This window comes from Natrix helvetica (genome assembly GCF_964273705.1).
Source record: "Natrix helvetica genome assembly, chromosome: 4".
Classification (NCBI taxonomy): Eukaryota; Metazoa; Chordata; class Lepidosauria; order Squamata; family Natricidae; genus Natrix; species Natrix helvetica.
In genome coordinates, this window is record NC_138550.1 from 99,312,292 (window position 1) to 99,328,601 (window position 16,310).

The 16,310-nt window shown below is 37.8% G+C and overlaps 1 protein-coding gene across 1 annotated transcript in view; it reads left to right on the forward strand.

The window, feature by feature from the left end:
• SYCP2L (synaptonemal complex protein 2 like) overlaps positions 1 to 16,310 on the forward strand; it is a 45,235-nt gene that overhangs the window by 411 nt on the left and 28,514 nt on the right. Inside the window, exons 2-16 of the mRNA XM_081953405.1 lie at positions 472 to 522; positions 2,891 to 3,028; positions 3,111 to 3,230; positions 3,894 to 3,998; positions 4,978 to 5,002; positions 5,613 to 5,698; positions 6,061 to 6,149; positions 6,702 to 6,736; positions 7,406 to 7,548; positions 8,376 to 8,428; positions 10,394 to 10,439; positions 11,417 to 11,509; positions 11,600 to 11,660; positions 13,584 to 13,729; positions 15,247 to 15,295. Coding sequence (XP_081809531.1) covers positions 472 to 522; positions 2,891 to 3,028; positions 3,111 to 3,230; positions 3,894 to 3,998; positions 4,978 to 5,002; positions 5,613 to 5,698; positions 6,061 to 6,149; positions 6,702 to 6,736; positions 7,406 to 7,548; positions 8,376 to 8,428; positions 10,394 to 10,439; positions 11,417 to 11,509; positions 11,600 to 11,660; positions 13,584 to 13,729; positions 15,247 to 15,295 — 1,240 coding nt within the window. The remainder of the gene's footprint in view (positions 1 to 471; positions 523 to 2,890; positions 3,029 to 3,110; positions 3,231 to 3,893; positions 3,999 to 4,977; positions 5,003 to 5,612; positions 5,699 to 6,060; positions 6,150 to 6,701; positions 6,737 to 7,405; positions 7,549 to 8,375; positions 8,429 to 10,393; positions 10,440 to 11,416; positions 11,510 to 11,599; positions 11,661 to 13,583; positions 13,730 to 15,246; positions 15,296 to 16,310) is intronic.

Here is a 16,310-nt window from a genome sequence, read left to right on the forward strand (position 1 = left end):
GATTAAGCATGGATAAGTAGCTTAATGCAACCAGTTTGAATCTATGTATTTATTTTATTTTATTTATTTTCGGCAAGTATGATTTTTTTTAACAGATACAAGTATAGACATTATTATGAATACATGAAATGAATACGAATACAAGGGAATATTAGGGAGAGTAGGCACGCTGGTGCGCTTATGCACGCCCCTTAAAGACCTCTTAGGAATGGGGTGAGGACGACAGTAAACAGTCTAAGGTTAAAGTTTTGGGGGTTTGGGGAAGAAACCACAGTGTCAGGTAGTGCATTCCAAGCATTGTCAACTCTGTTACTTAAGTCGTATTTTCTGCAATCAAGTTGGACTGAGGTTGGTAAACTCAGGAAGGACTCTCCTCCCATCTATTCCTAAATTAATTTAAGCATTGGCTGGTATTGCTAATTTTTATATGCCTGGAAGTAAAATTTTCCCCCCTACTTTTTTAATCTAAAGGAAGAAGATATCGGAGAGGAAGAAGAAATGCCAGACAAACCTGAATATTATGTAAATATAATTTGATTTTCATGACATTGTTAAATCATTTGAAAGATAAAAGTATAAATTCAATATATATATGATAATTATTTTAATATGGTCAGACTTATATTGACACAGATTTAATAATTCAAAAACAATTTGATTCCATTGAGCTAACATATCTATCACAAGACAGAATCTCTCTGCTGTTCAGTGAAAAAGTTTTACACATTTCTTTTTCTGGGAAAAGGATGATAACAATATGATGGGAAAAACACAAGGGTTGCAAAATAATATTAATAATAATCTCATCCTCCAATCACTTTCTAAAATTCCATCTTAAAAGTTTCAAAGAATTCTGAGTTTTTCTGTAATTTTATATTTGTGTTCATATTACTCTGAATAGACCACTTTAATTCTTGAATCTTAGCAGAAGATTTTGCTAATATTTTTACATGTTATCAGGATTGTCTATGTACATTTTTCTCTTGGCTTTCTTGTTTTGATTCTAGAATCTTATACTTGAAAGAGTTCTCCAAATTAATTTAATCCTACCTCTTGAGTCAGTTACTTTATCCTAGAAATATGATCACCTAGTCTGAATTGATAAACTTCTATGAAAGTGAGGCATTCCTCTCATTAAGTCATATGTCCTCTGTATTCTGTTCTGGCAGAATGATCTTGAGATGATCTGGGGACTGGCAAAATGAGGCTTTAAGGCTGTGGGATTTCCACCACTTGTTTTTAATGTTGGTTTCCAGCTTTGAATTAAGATACTTTGTGCATGAGTTTCTCCTATCTATTTATGTATATTATGCTAGTCTTGTGATTAAGTTGTTGGGCCAATCTTGGGGAAATCCCAGTTCTAATCCACCATTAGCCATGGAAAGTCACTGGTTGACTTGTGGTCAATCGTCCCTTTTCAGCCCATCCTACGGTACAGATTTGCTGTAGTGATAAAATGAACAGAGTTTCCAAAACAGTCACATACTTTTCATAGATTTTCTAAGTAACATTATAACTGCTCAGAATCACTCTACAGTAGAACCTCTGGTCAACGACCATAATTCATTCCATAACTTTGGTCGTAAGCCAATTTGGTTGTGACCCAAAACTAATTTTGGAAATTTGGTGGTTTAAAAAAAAATGGTGTGGAAGGGAAAATCAACCGTGAAAAAGTGGTCAGAAGCATTCATGACCAGAGGTTCTACTGTGTATTGAGATGGCTAGCATAAAATTTGATAAATAAAATAAAAGTGATATTGGTATGTGTAGTGGATGTGTACAGCAGAAACAACTTTTTTAAAATAAAACCTACAGTAACTATTTTTAAAGGTTACATAGGAATACATTCCTACAATTTTTGTTTTTTACGAGATAAATGAGGTTTAATTCCAAGGGGGTATTGAAGTAGAATCAGATACGTGCAAATTAAATAATTAAAACGGAGTCTTGTGGGCCTAACCCAATATTTCTCAACCTTGGCAATTTTAAGTTGTGTGGACCAATTCCATCATGCTGGCTGGGGAATTCTGGAAGTTGAAAGTTTATAAGACTGAGAAACACTGGCCTAGCCTAACCATGTCTAAGGCTTTTTCCAGATGTGTGAAACAACCATTCTCATTAGCCTCAATATTACCAGACTTATAGTACAACCCAATTAGAAGGGATTAGTTAGTTTAGAGAAGTTTGATGCACTGAATTGGTAAGAGACGTTTCGGAATAAAAGTCAATACAATGTAAAACTTGCATGCTTTGATCCAGGCAGGTTCAAGGCCTAGAGCAGTGATGATGATTAGAGTGTCCAAACTAGAATGCATGTGCCTGTGCGTATGTGCTGGAGCGCTGCAAACCCGAAGACACATGCGCACACCAGCCAGCTGGTCTTCGGGTTTCAGCACGCATATGCACGCTGGCCAGCTGGTCTTCATGCACTGGAGCACCAGAAACGCGAAGAGCAGCTGGCCGACGCACACATGCCTTTTCTTTGGCCATTTTTTGGCCGGTTTTCTGGCTATTTTCGGGCCTGAAAATGGCCTGCAAAATGGCCAGAAGAATAGCCTGAAAACAGCCCAGAAAACAGCCTGTTTTTTGGGCGTTTGGGGGCCATTTTCAGGCCGTTTTTGCAGCGCTCCTGTGCCCGCGAAGACCAGCTGGCCGGAAACCAGAAGAGCAGCTGGTGATGCACGCATATCCCCAGAGAGGGCTCTGCCTGCCACCTCTGGCACACGTGCCATTGGTTCGCCTAGAGGCTAAGGGTCTTTAGATTATTCTTTCAGGTATAGTGGGAAAATTAAAAGCAAATTTGTGATAGATACATATCCTAGAGTAAAGATTATTTGTCAATAATTAAAGGCCCATATTGAAGCTTTGCTTTTGTCTTGTTTTGTTCCAGCTAGAATCATTGTTAAGTGGTGCCTTCAAAGGGAAAGGATTTCAGAAAATAAATTTAATGATACAAGAAAAAGACAAATATGTCCCTCAGAAGTGTAAGAAACAATTGTTAAATCCACTTGACAAAGCTCTAAAAAAGGTATGTAGGAAATTCTTAATTGCTGAACACTAAATCTATTCAACTGTTTAGGTAGTCGCTCATGTGAAATTATCTGCTTTAGGAATTGGACAAAAATGAATTTTTGAATGTTTCCCTACTGCTGAAATGCATTCAGCTGTACTGTAGAAGTGATTCTCCGGAAAGTATAAATCTGCTTCTTCAGCAAGGATTGATACCAAAGATAAGTAATCTAATACATTAATATCTTTGTTACTAATCAGTAATATTATTATATTCTAAAACATACTTGCCTATCTGAAAGGTAAACATATTTTTCAATATTTCTTGTTGCAGCTAAAACATTATTCTCAATTACTTTTTTATTGTTTTAAAATTTCACTTTACCACACCATGCTGATTGTGAGCAAGAATTGCAAACTTCCTATATACTGTATATGTTAGGGGCTGAGTCCAACTGTTGTTCGATGCGAAAATCCAAATTAAGTACATCCTACAAATTCAATTTGTCCTTGAAGGCATTGAGCAAAAGGGGGAGGCTTTCCTTTCTTATATAATTTCCTTCCTCCTAGTATGCCGTTTCCCCTAACATTCAGCCAAAATCTGACTTTTTATAACTTCTGGGATCTGATATTTGAAAGAATAAAAAACAGGCTCATCTCCTACAAGATATTTACTTCTTCATGTGCTTAAGAAGAATATTACCAAACCCAAATCTCTCTCCGTAAACTAAATCCCTGTCATTTTACTTATTGTTGAGCAAGCACATAGTAATGTTCACTGGTTCCAGTAAATATAATTCCTCTGTACTTGTATATTAAAATGTGATGTGAACTTGGCTTTAGATGCTCATTTGATTTTTGCTTGCCTGTGTCTTCTTTTTTACATGGTTACTTGGTTTGAAAGGACAAGAGAATTTCTGAGCCTGATAGAACCCAAAGACAAAAAAGACTTGGTAAATCTTGTTGAGGACTTCTTTAATACAACCTTGGTAAGCACATAGAAAGAACAACAAAGCGATTATCTGGTTGTCTTTCCCTATTAATACTTATCATTATGAAGTGACTTGACTTACAGATCCCTTTTTTTCTGACAGCCAATAAGTGGGGTTGAAAAGACTTTTGGGGTCCATTGATTTCTTATGTGGTTCATTTAGGGAGTTTGGCACAAATTCATCTTCCAGTGTCATCAGACCTAGCATGCGCTGCATTCATTACCTGCTATATATAATATATATCCCATCTTTCTATTATGGCAAGTACTCTGGGAGTACTCACTAGAACAGGGGTGTCAAACTCAAAGCCCGGGGGCCAGATCAGGCCCCTGGGGTGCTTAGATCTGACTTGTGGGGCTGCCCTGGAAAGAGTGAAGGATCGGCCCATGGTGCCTCTGCAAGAGAAAACTGGCTCCCAATCTCTGTTTTCGACTGGGATGGCCTCCTGCAATCCTAACCCAGCTGAAAATGGAGCTCGGGAGCCTGTTTTCGCTAGCAGAGCATTTGGGCCACCACAGGTGCCCCTGACACAAGTGACGTCAAACTGACCATGCTCACCCTGGCCACACCCACCCCAGCCCCCCAAGATCAAACACAACCCCTGATATGGCCCTAATGAAATCAAGTTTGACACCCCTGCACGAGAACATTGGGAGCAGTTGTCAATGATAAATATATTGTTGTAATGAGGTAGGAACTGACTCTTCAATTATGCAATGAAGCCACATTTTCACAGACTAATGAGAGAAAGGAGTATCAGTTGTTGCCCCAAACTATTGTATTGAAGAGTTCATTACTGTAGCAACACAAATTGAATTATTTACATGATTATATACTGATAGTATTAGTATATAGATTGCATAAAGTAACACAAATGTTTGAAACTTCTGTATTCTTGCTAAATATCATATACTGACTTTTAATATCTCCATTCTATCTCCTGTTTCTTCCTTTCTCCTCAACATCTTGCTTTTAGATTATTAGCAAAAGCAGCCCTGAAGGTCAGTTACTAAATAGTGTTATAGTCAAAATGACATAGTCTATGTGACTGTAGTCTATGCATATTGAGTTGAGTAGAATCTACATTTGAGTAAATGTGGGATGAGTTTTTGTTGATTTTATTGTTGAGTCTGCGTAAAAAGGTATTATGAGTCATTTTGAGGGGTGGGAAACCATAAATAAGGCTGCAAACTTTATTTAGCTTAATCATTAAAATGCTGAAACTAATTGATTCCAGTGGCACTGGTGCAGCCAATCAGTTAGTTTATAAGGAATTATGGGGGCAATTTGTTGTTCCATATTATATTACATTAGACAAAAAGTATCTTCAAAAATGCAACCACGGATTTTTATTCTTATAGCTTGACTTGTTTCAATATCTCAAAAGCTATACTTCTGAATTAAACTGCGATACGCAGCTATGAGCTAAAAGGAGACAATTGGCTCGAATTTGACATTTCATCATAGCTTATGATGGAAATGCTATTTAAAATAAGGGACTAAAAAGTAAACTTCATAAAACTGTTAGAAATATTAAAAATCAATTAGAGAGATAGTGTGTGATTGTTAATCCTGTCAATCCTGTCACCTTTTCTTCCTCAACCTATATAGGAAGAAAGCAGTTGCTTGACTCGTTCATACAATACCTGGGATATTTAGCCACGGAATCTAATGTGAAATGTGCCCTTCGACAGGAGGTTAGTTTAAAATCCATGTCGCAAAGATTAAGGTATGAAATCATTATCAATTTTTATCAGCTTGCAAACTTCTACCGTGTTTTCACAAAAATAAGACCGGGTCTTATATTATTTTTTGCTCCAAAAGATGCATCGGGGCTTATTTTCTGGTTAGGCTTAAATTGGAGGAAATCTAACATATGGCTGACAATCTAAACTCAGGCTTATTTTTGGGATAGCCCTTACAAGCATCCTGAAAAATCATACTAGGGTTTATTTTCCAGTTGGGTCTTATTTTTGGGGAAACAGTATTACATAGGAGAGCACTTTTGATCAGATTGGGATAGCTGAGCTTTATTTCCTGTCTTTTTTCTTTAACCAAGGCTCTGAGAACGTTAAATACACTTTTGGCTAATGTCACCCGTGAGGAGAAGAAGGTCTTTGCTGACTCTGAAGAGATGTGCTTGCTTATGTAAGTCAACTTTTCATGTCAGGATTATATTTTTTATTTATTTTTCACATTCCTTTAGCGCCTATCTCCCTCAAAGATATTTGAAGGATCTTTGACTTCCTTTCCTGCAATAGTGTTCAAGAGACAGTATTTCTTAACCGCTGCCATGAGCTATTTGTAAAATTAATAACAGCAGGGGATACAAATAGAAATCTTATTTTCTGTCTTGGTTGTATTTACCAGTTTCCCGAGTTTTTTTCTGAACTGAAAAAGAAGGATGCAAATCAGGGTCTTTAGTTATGATTAAGTCTGGAACTGGCTAATTTGTCTTGCTTTTCTGCTTATATTATTAGATAAGCAGTTGAATATTTAATACAGACTCAATTGATGTTGGGGTTCCTCCCTCCCCCCCAATATGAGCAATTTAGCAATAGATCCTTTGCAGTCCATTGGGTTACATTAGTTTGTTTTAAATTTTGACAGGTTTGCATTTTAGTCCTAAAACTTTTTATCTCAAATTACTGCTCTACTCTTCCAAGACATCAATGTTACTAATGGGCTATGTTGTTTCAGGAAGGAATTTGTGAAAACTATTCCGGATATTGGTGGTAAGAAATGTTTGATATCTTGATCAGAGCTGGGGAAATTCTGAATTGAAAATAAAGAGCTGGAATTTAAGTTTGTGAACAGAAAAGGAGAGAATTGCATGAGAGTCCTTCACCATGCCTTGCCTAAGAATTGGAAATAAAATTTTTACCTTTAATTTTAACTTTATTCTCCTTGGTGCACTAGCTTAGTACATTTAGTAGATTGACATTGGCCCAAAAGGTAATGAAGACAGCAATGGGAGTTGGTATGGAGCAATGGTGAAGGTGCTGAGCTAGAAACCAAGAGGCTTATGCTCACTACCTTGAGCTGGGCTGAGAAAGCACCAAGATAAAAACTGGGAGATTGTGAGTTCTAGTTTCATCTTGGACACAAAACCAGATATGTGACCTTGGGCTAATCATTTTCTCTCAGTCCTAGGAAGAGACAAATCCTAGAAAAAACTGGCCAAAAAACCGGCAGGGACTTGTCCAGGCAATTTCTGAGAATTGGATTTGACTGGGTGGAATAAAAAAATAATAATGTAGGCAAAAAAGTTTTCAATTCAAACTTGTGATGCTATGAATAGAAATGAGTTTCCTCCTGCTTTGAAAAGATGATTTGCGGGCTGGGGTGGGGGTAGCTAAGCTTGCTATTTTGGAAAAAAAAAATATTCCTATTTTTTCCTGCAGATTATGATATTCAGGTTGCTTTTGTTGAAGCCCTGTTTAGGATGATGTTGAAAAAGTGCCGAGATGAAATGGTGCACAGTTGGTTTGAAGATCAATATGTCAGTAAGATTTTTAGAGAAATCAAGGATGAAGACTTTGAGACCGTAAGGGTTTTTGTGATTCATATCAGAAATATGGGGAAGGGGAGAAAGGAAATAAAATAATGGGGAAGGGGAGAAAGGAATCAGACAGCAGTGGTGGTTTTTAAATTTATAGCTCAGTAATGGTACATCGCTACTGATCGTTAGTTGGTTTCCAGGAGGCACAATGAGTACCAAAAACAATGAATTCCAAACATTTTTTTCCCCCGTAAGAAATAATGTAGTGAATTACAAGGCAGCCAACAATGACAAGTTTTAGCTTGTGTGTTGAGTACCAAAACAAACACTGAGTACTGGGACAAACTTTCATTGGCAAAATGCGTTCAGTACCAAATTTGATGTGTTTCAAAGCAGTTGAGTACCAAGGTACCTCTGTATAACAATCCAGATTTGAATTTCAGCTTTGGGTATTCCTGACTTTTAAACTGGGGGAATAATGGTTCAGCAGAGTTTCACATCCTTGCAAAAGGCTATTCATAATTCACTTTTGGGATAATTTGTGCTAGTGAGCCTAAGACAACTAATAGTCCATTATAATTATGACACAAATATTTTGCATGTTTTGTTGAATACCACTGGAAAAAACATGTACTTTTCTGTACAAGGTTGACTCAGTCTTCCATCCTTCCAAGGTGGGTAAAATGAGGACCGAAATTGTTGGGGGCAATAGGCTGATGCTGTAAACCATTTAGAGAGGGCTGTAAAGCACTTTAAAGCAGTATATAAGTCTAAGCGCTATTGTTATTGCTATGGTATTCCCTTCTCAACTTAGCAGGAGAGCACTTAAAAATAAATAAATGTAATATTCTGTTTTCCGTCTTCACTTCAAGGATAGCAGAAAGTTTCTTAATGACCTAAATGAAAGACTTGGTGATAAAAGAAGGTAAGTATTTGCTATGAACCTTCTCCAGATGTGTACAATGGCACACAGCTTAGTCTGCCAATAGGAATGTATTAAAGACAGAGGCATGCTAGCTAACAATTTGGTGTTAACTATTATTTCAAACTAATTGATAACCCGGTGTTGCCCAGGTATTTATTTATAGGGAGAAAATGTCCGGACCAAACATAACTTCTAATGTTGGATTTTCCTCCTTACCAGAGGGAGCCTCCTTGCGGATACTGTGAAGCCGTTACCATGGCAACTCTACTGTGCTGTACAGTAGAAGCCATTTTAAGGCACAACAGGCTGTAGCTTAACAGAACATGCACCCCGAGGGGTTTTGGCGGTGTTTTACCCCCATAGTATTTGTTTCCATAAAGTAAGTCATCTGTGTACCAAGTTTGGTTGAAATTGCTCGCGTTCCAGAGTTATGCAGAAACATACACAGGCACAGCCATTTTTATATAGATGATGATGATGATGATGATTATAATTGGAAAGAATTTTTATTTTAGCATTGACTATTTGAGATAGTAAAGTTAAGTAATGCAAGATATGAAATATAGCCTGTATTTTTATATAGAATAGTGTAATTGATGTTCTTGAAACAAATGATTTCTGTAGTTCTATAATATTTAAGGCCATAGATACAATACGAATTATGCTTTAATGCCATTAATACCCCTTGAACTTTTTTAAAAAAATCTTGAAAACACAAATTTTTGAAAAGGTGAGGGCTGGCTTATTTATGCAGGATCAGGATATATGTTCCTTTAAAAAATGTGTGGATATCGAATTTTGATATTCATATTTATGCTGATGTTATCAGGTGGTATGAGATGCAGTAATGTCAGAAGTTGATTGTCAGGTAGATTTGTCCATTTTCCATGCCAGTTTCATTGCTCCCCTGCCACACCAGTGTAGAAAACAACCCTACTGGCAAGCTATCTTACTTAATTTGGAGTTCTGATATTACCTTAAGCAGTGCGGAAAGGGAAGTACCTGTCTTAATGAAGTGTGAATTGCTGATGAAGCATGGAATTAGATGTGGGCTTGCTTTATTTTCCACGACATGTTGACATAAGATAATGCTGACCTTCCCCAAAAAATCTCCAAACAGGTTTGCTAGCCCAGGATAAATCACTTTCTCATGTTGTATCTTGCTAAGTTAAATATTTTGTTAAGCAACACTTCACATAGATTTGCTTCTTAGGCCATGAGAAAACTTCATGGATAATATGGTGTTATGTTTGTTAGTAATGCCTTTCTTCATTTGTATGCTTGAATCATACCTGCCAGCACTGTTCCTATGAATTGTTTAGGAATTTCTTTATGTATTTAGGCCATATTCAGTGCAATAGGGCAAAATACATAAATGTTCTCAAGTTCACTTGTAAAACCACCTACTTGCAGGCTGCTTTGAAGCACCTTATTGTCCTAGTAAATACTGTGATTAATATAATTTCAAAAACTCTAGATCCAGCGTTACTTTGTGATGAGTATAGATTTGTTGCATTTTTGAAGGTTAAAAATGAAGTATGTCTTAACTGGGGGGCAGAGGTTGTATTCAGCCGGTTCTCTCTGGTTCGGGGAAACAGGTAGCGGCCTCTGCAGGAGGCTCTGCCCACCCACCCCGATGTAATGTGTGAGCACTGTGCACGCGCAAACATGGTGCATGCGAGCAAAGCACGCATGTTCACATTTGCGAACTGGTAGGGAAGGTAAGTGAATCCCACCGCTGGACAGTACATTGCTGTATAGATCCAGATTGACTTCAATTAATAGTTGAAATAAGCTTGATCTTCTCTGGTTTAATCTTTGCTTATCATTCCGGCTTTTAACAACTAGAAAACCTCTAGATGAATTCCGCCTGAGTTCCAAGCCATGCCTGCTATATCTATTCTAGAACCAGATTGGAATAGAAATTGTGTTTCAGGATCAATGAACATTTGTCTTATTTTTCAGGATCTATTCAATTCCATGTAAAGCTGCTTATGCTGAACTGACCGAGGTAATTAAGATAGCAATTACATTGTGATGAAATATTGGAAGTATAGAGATTTTAATTTCTAGGGTTACAGTGTTTATAATAAGCTATTCTTTCTAGTTTAATAATGGGATAGCAAAAGTGTTACTTGGGGGAAATTAATTATTTCTGTTACTACAGAAGAGAGCTGCTGAAGGTCAAACAAGATGTGAACATATTTTTATGTAACTTTGAGAAATAAACGTTCTTCTATCCCCATCCCATAGTTGTGATTCTTTTTGTTGCTGTTCTTGGTTTCTTGAGTGTACGATCTATTCAGCTGTCAAATAAAAGTGTTGAAAACAGTTCTCTGGAACACTTGATGCATATAATTCCACCCATTCTTGAATACTAGCAAAATAAAACTTGCAAATAACTTAAAATTGGTATTTTGCAATTTCTTATTCTATAGCTACTGAAGAAAAAGTACTTGGGATTTTGTGGGACATGTCATTGTTTCCAAGATGTTATTTTATAATACTTTTTAGAATTATGTTTTATTCAGGTCTGAAGTGCCACAGCTTCAGAAATTGTAAATTAATGATGTCAACAGCCTATAAGGAAAACCTATACAAAATGTTTTATAGATAGCATTTACCACCAGCGAGGTTAGTAAAGATGTTTGAAAACTTATCAGCTAAATGTTGGAAGTTTAATCAGACGGCAGGTTCATATTATCATATGTGGTGGACATGCCCAAAGGCAAAAAAATACTGGACTAAAATGCATACTTGGTTAGAAAAAATGATAAAACAACACATAGATTTGAAACCAGAAATATCTCTGCTGGGAATATTACCAGAACAGTATGATAAAGGGAATACATATTTAATTTTGCATGTAGTAACGGTAACAGGAGTAGTGTTTGCACAACAACAGAAAAATGATAAGGTCCCAATAGATGAAAGTGTAATTTTTTAAAAAATCAAATCAAATTGAGACTGTTTCCTTTTATATCCAAGCTAAAGAAACCTGCTGAGGACAAACTAGAAGAGTTTTGGATTGACTTCAATTATGGAAGTGAGAGCATTACATTCTATTCACACTGCCTAGAGGTAAAATTGTAGTATTTTTAAAAACGGGCCTTTATTTATTTACTTATGTAGCTGCCATTAACTTGACTTTTACGTCATATTGTTTTTAAGGACATACTTTGGGAGCCAGTAAGATTGCCAAAGGAAGACATCAGCAATTGTTACTTACGGCGTAAGTCCATGGGAGATTACTCTCAATAGAAATATTAAGTTGAGTTTTTTAAAATGTGTGTCATTTTTGGTTGCATTTATTAAACATAATGAAAACTCCATGGCGGAACTACATATCTCTACTGCTTCTCTGCTGTGGTGCTGAGGCTTTGAGCAGGAGGTTATTTCCACTCTTCTCCGGGGTTATCTGGAACGCTGTTGAATTTGTGTATAACCTCCCCCACCTCCATGTTAAGGAGCTGTGAAGATGCCATATGCAGAGCCACCTGGGAATAAAGCTGCACGTTGGCTAAAAAACTGCTTCCCTTCCCCCAGAATCAAGAAATGTAATTTCTCTCACAGTTCTAACAGAAATTACCATAAAAGTAAAGGGCAGGGCAGAGTGATTGGAGAGGTCTGTAGTCAACCAGAAGATTGTTGATCTCTGAAGCCTTCTCCATATGCCTTAGAACAGTGATGGCAAACCTTTTTGTAAAGGCGTTCCAAAATTGTGTGCGTGCGTGTACCCACAACCACAATTCAATGTGCCCCACCCACCTGCGCATGCGTGTGCAATCCCGCACATACATGCATGGCCTCCACCCCCTTGGGGGGGGGAGTGTTCGCCCTCCCCAGGCTCCGGAGGCTTTCCTGGAGCCTGGGAAGGGTGAAAACGGCCTTCCCTGGCCCTCTGGAAGGCTGAAAATGTGACCAGCGTGCACATGCGCACTGGAGCTGATGGCGCGCATGCTGGCAAATATGGCTCCGTGTGCCATGCATGCTCTAGGTTCGCCATCACGGCCTTAGAAGATTTATATTGCAGTAAGTGGAGGCATAATAGAGTAGAACCTCTGGTCACAACAATAATTCGTTCCATAACTTTGGTCCCAAACCGATTTGGTCATGACCCAAACCTAATTTTGGAAATTTGGCGCTTACAAAAAATATGGTGCAGAAGTGGAAAAAATTGTGAATTTTTTGGTTGGAACCTGATTTGGTTGTGGTCAGAAGCGTTCGTGACTAGAGGTTGTATACTTGTATGCCAGAACACCTAAAGTCAACCTGGGGTTTCTTTAACAGTGGCTCCATCATGGGGATATGTTCTCAGCAAATGACTAGCAGGGCTTCTTCCTGAATGGCACAAGTACTGTCTGATTTCAATCCATCTGGAGCTAGTCTTATGTAGGCTGCAAACTAACAGAGACAAGAAAAGCCACCTTGAGTCTCCATGTGTGAATAGGTGGCAATATAAATTTTCTGAAACAAAAAATAAAAATAAAGCCAGATAAGTTCCTTGCTCCTTTCATCTTTTTAAACATATCACATGCAAGGTGATGTTTCTTTTGCATATGTGCTATATGGATTGATTGGTTGGTTCTAAAGTGTCACAGAATTCTTTGAGTTAATTGACAGAAGAATATCTGAGAGATGGAAGAATATTTTGATTTCTGAGAAAGTTTCTTGATCTATGACAGCTCATTTTGGCATGGATTGAAGATGAATTCTATTTGATGGTATAATGAACAATATTGCATCATGCTCCAAGTTGTGTCTATCCCCAAGGTCAAATATAATACGTTAGTATTATACACTGAATGAAAGATGATGCTTGCTTAGTAGACTGGCTTAATTGTTAGACAGTGAAGTGTCTAAAAGAGAGATTTTCTTCTTCCTTGTTGTGGTTGTGGTTGTTGGTTGATGGCGATGATGATTTTATTTCAAAGGACAGATGTGGATTTTTATGCCAAAATAATTAAAGCTGCTGTTTGGATATTCCGGGGTGTGGAGATCATTATTTCGTCTTTTGTTTCAAACAGCAGAATATGTCACACTGATCCTAGTGCCTAATAAGTATTATAGGATGCTTCATTGAAACTATTTCGAGAAAGTTGCTGATTGTGGGAATGACTAGCAAATGCATGTGTTCTTTTTCTTTTGCATAAAGATCAAGAAGGAGAAAAGATTCTTATAATCACCATGAGAAGGTCTGTTGTGATCAACAAAGCAGAAATCACCAAGATCAGAATTCACTTTGATAGCGGGTTTGATGTTTTAGCACCACTCCTTAAAGCTATTGGAAAAGATAAAATGGTAAGGGGTTCGTGGTGTGTGTGTGTGTGTGTGTGTGTGTGTGTGTGAGTGAGTGAGTGAGTGAGAGTGAGTGAGAGAGAGAGAGAGAGAGAGAGAGAGAGAGAGAGAGAACTGCCCATCAACTTTTGTCTAGTAAAAACTCCATAGGTTTTTACAATTTTGTATCAAACTAAGCTGTTATTTTTGGTTTGAATATTGTTAGAAATTTCTCTCAAAGTATTCATACAAATTTTCTTAAATGGAGTTGATTGTAATGTTATAATCTTCACAAGTATTTTTAAAAGTTACAGTCAGTATTTACCTTGTTTTTTAATTGTAATCTTCTCTAATGCTGACTTTCTCTAGAGAGCAAGGCGTGCTTGATCTGAAGGGACAAGCTTGATCCGAAGGGATATATAGACTTTTTTTTTTTAAGTGGTACATATATAAAGTTGTGCATGTATATACATAGATACATTTTGTGTTACATTTTTGCTTATAAAGAAATGAAGAGAGACTAGTATAGATATATTTCAAGCTATTTAGCTCTCATCAGCTAGCCATACCCTTGCTGGGATTCAAACTTGGGCTGCTTATATATTAGGCAGTTGTATTAACCTCCAAGCCACAAGTTCTCCTCCATTTAGCAGCTGAGCCAGGGGAGAGATTAAATGTTTTCTTCTTCTGTCAAAGCACCTGGTCTACACAAATATGGGAGGGAGCATACTGCTTCCCTTCCCCCCCATATATATATACATACACACACCTTACTTTAAAAGAAATTATTCGTCCATCTACAGAGTCCATGAATGGCAAAAGGGTCTATTTCTGAGAATGCTTCCAAAAACTGATCTAAGCTGATCAAAACCCTAATTTTGAGGCAGGATTTAGAAACAGTAAGTAGTAAAGGAAATATATTTGCAATAGCCATATAACCTTGGTAGTTTTGCTTAGTTGAGAAATGTCTTAAAAATTCTTAAATGGATGACACCTCTGTAGATGGAAGACAACAGAACCTCTATGTTTGGGCACATATGAGATAGACAAGGCTGAAATCTTCTCTTCCAATGAAGAATATGTGCATGTGGAAGCCTGATGAAGCGTCTTTTTACTGATGGAGTTGGCCAACCAAAACTTTTGAGAAGGAACAGCACCAAAGTTTTCCAAATCTTTGGTTGATTTCTTAGGTTGCTTATCAAACCTGTTGCATTCTAGTACTAGGAAGTAGTATAAAATTCCACTCAGTCATCATGTAATGAATCAATTGCCCTCTGGATTGAACCAGGAGAAATTATGCCTACTAATTGAAAAAAATATTTTTATTTTAGGGAGCCTAATTTGACAACCAGGTTCAGTAAAAAATGCTTACTAGATAATCAGCTAACGGATATTCCTCTGTTTAAATTTAGAAAGCATTCACTAACACTCAAGAATATGATTACTACAGATTTTATAGCATTGATTGCATCTGGATTTTTTTCTGAGAGATTTCTTTCTCTGAATTAAACTCCCCCCCCCCCAATAACTTAATTGGACAGATAATATTGGATGAAGAGGAGAATGCCAACCAAAGACAAACTGCAACAGGTGAGTGGGAATTAATGCCAATAAAATCCTCTTTCAGGTTGTGTTCTTGCCTGATGATAAGCAAAAAGAGGTGAAGTGTGAGCATTTTTGACAGTGGCACCTTACAGGGATTTTCCTGGGCAGAAATACCTGTTACCTTTGATGGTTCCATATGGATGGAGATAGGTAGGTGTTCTGACACCCACCCACCCCCCGCCTGTGAATAAACCAGAACACAGGCTTGGCTGTTTGCCACTGTTTAATTACTGAGATAACGAATCCTTTGGCTGAGGGCCCAGACAACTCACGTTCAATAGAGTAGCTCTGCAGCAACCTAGATAATTCAAATGAAGCAACGCAGATAGTCCAAATGAACAGACACGGCTAGAATACACAGATAGATTTTCTTAACTACTAATTCAAACAGTTGTTTCCTGCAAATGTCATCCCCCCCCAACGCCTCACCTATAATCTCTCTTGGGAGGGGCCAATCCACAACCACCTGTGCTTAATCATCTTCTGTGAGTCTGCCTACGGAGTTGCTGCTTCCCTTTCTCAGCCCTTCTCAATCTAGCATCAGGGACAAACTGCCTTTGATCCTCCCCACTGCTCCATGCCTCAGGCGCCTCCTGGTGGCCAACCAGCCTCTCTGGTCCCTGCTCTGAGTCTGAACCCTGCACAGGGTCCTTCACATCGTCCAGGGCAGACTCATATAGTTCCTCGCTATCCGAGTCCATCAGCAGCTCAACCAGATCCTGCTGGGCCACAACAGGTAGGTAGACAGGCAGGCAGGCAGGCAGGCTGGCTGGCTGGCTGGCTGATTGATTGACTGACTGATGGACGGACGTTGGGTGGGTGGATGGATAGAATCTCCTATGTTTTTCTAATTTTCTTGGATCTTGGCTGCTTAGAGAGAGAATGCATTTCTCAAATTTTCAATCTGAATCCTGAGTCTTAACATTATGTTATTTGCTTCCCCTACATACTTCCAGGTTGCCCACAAAAGAGAAGTTTATATAACATAGTAAGGATTTGA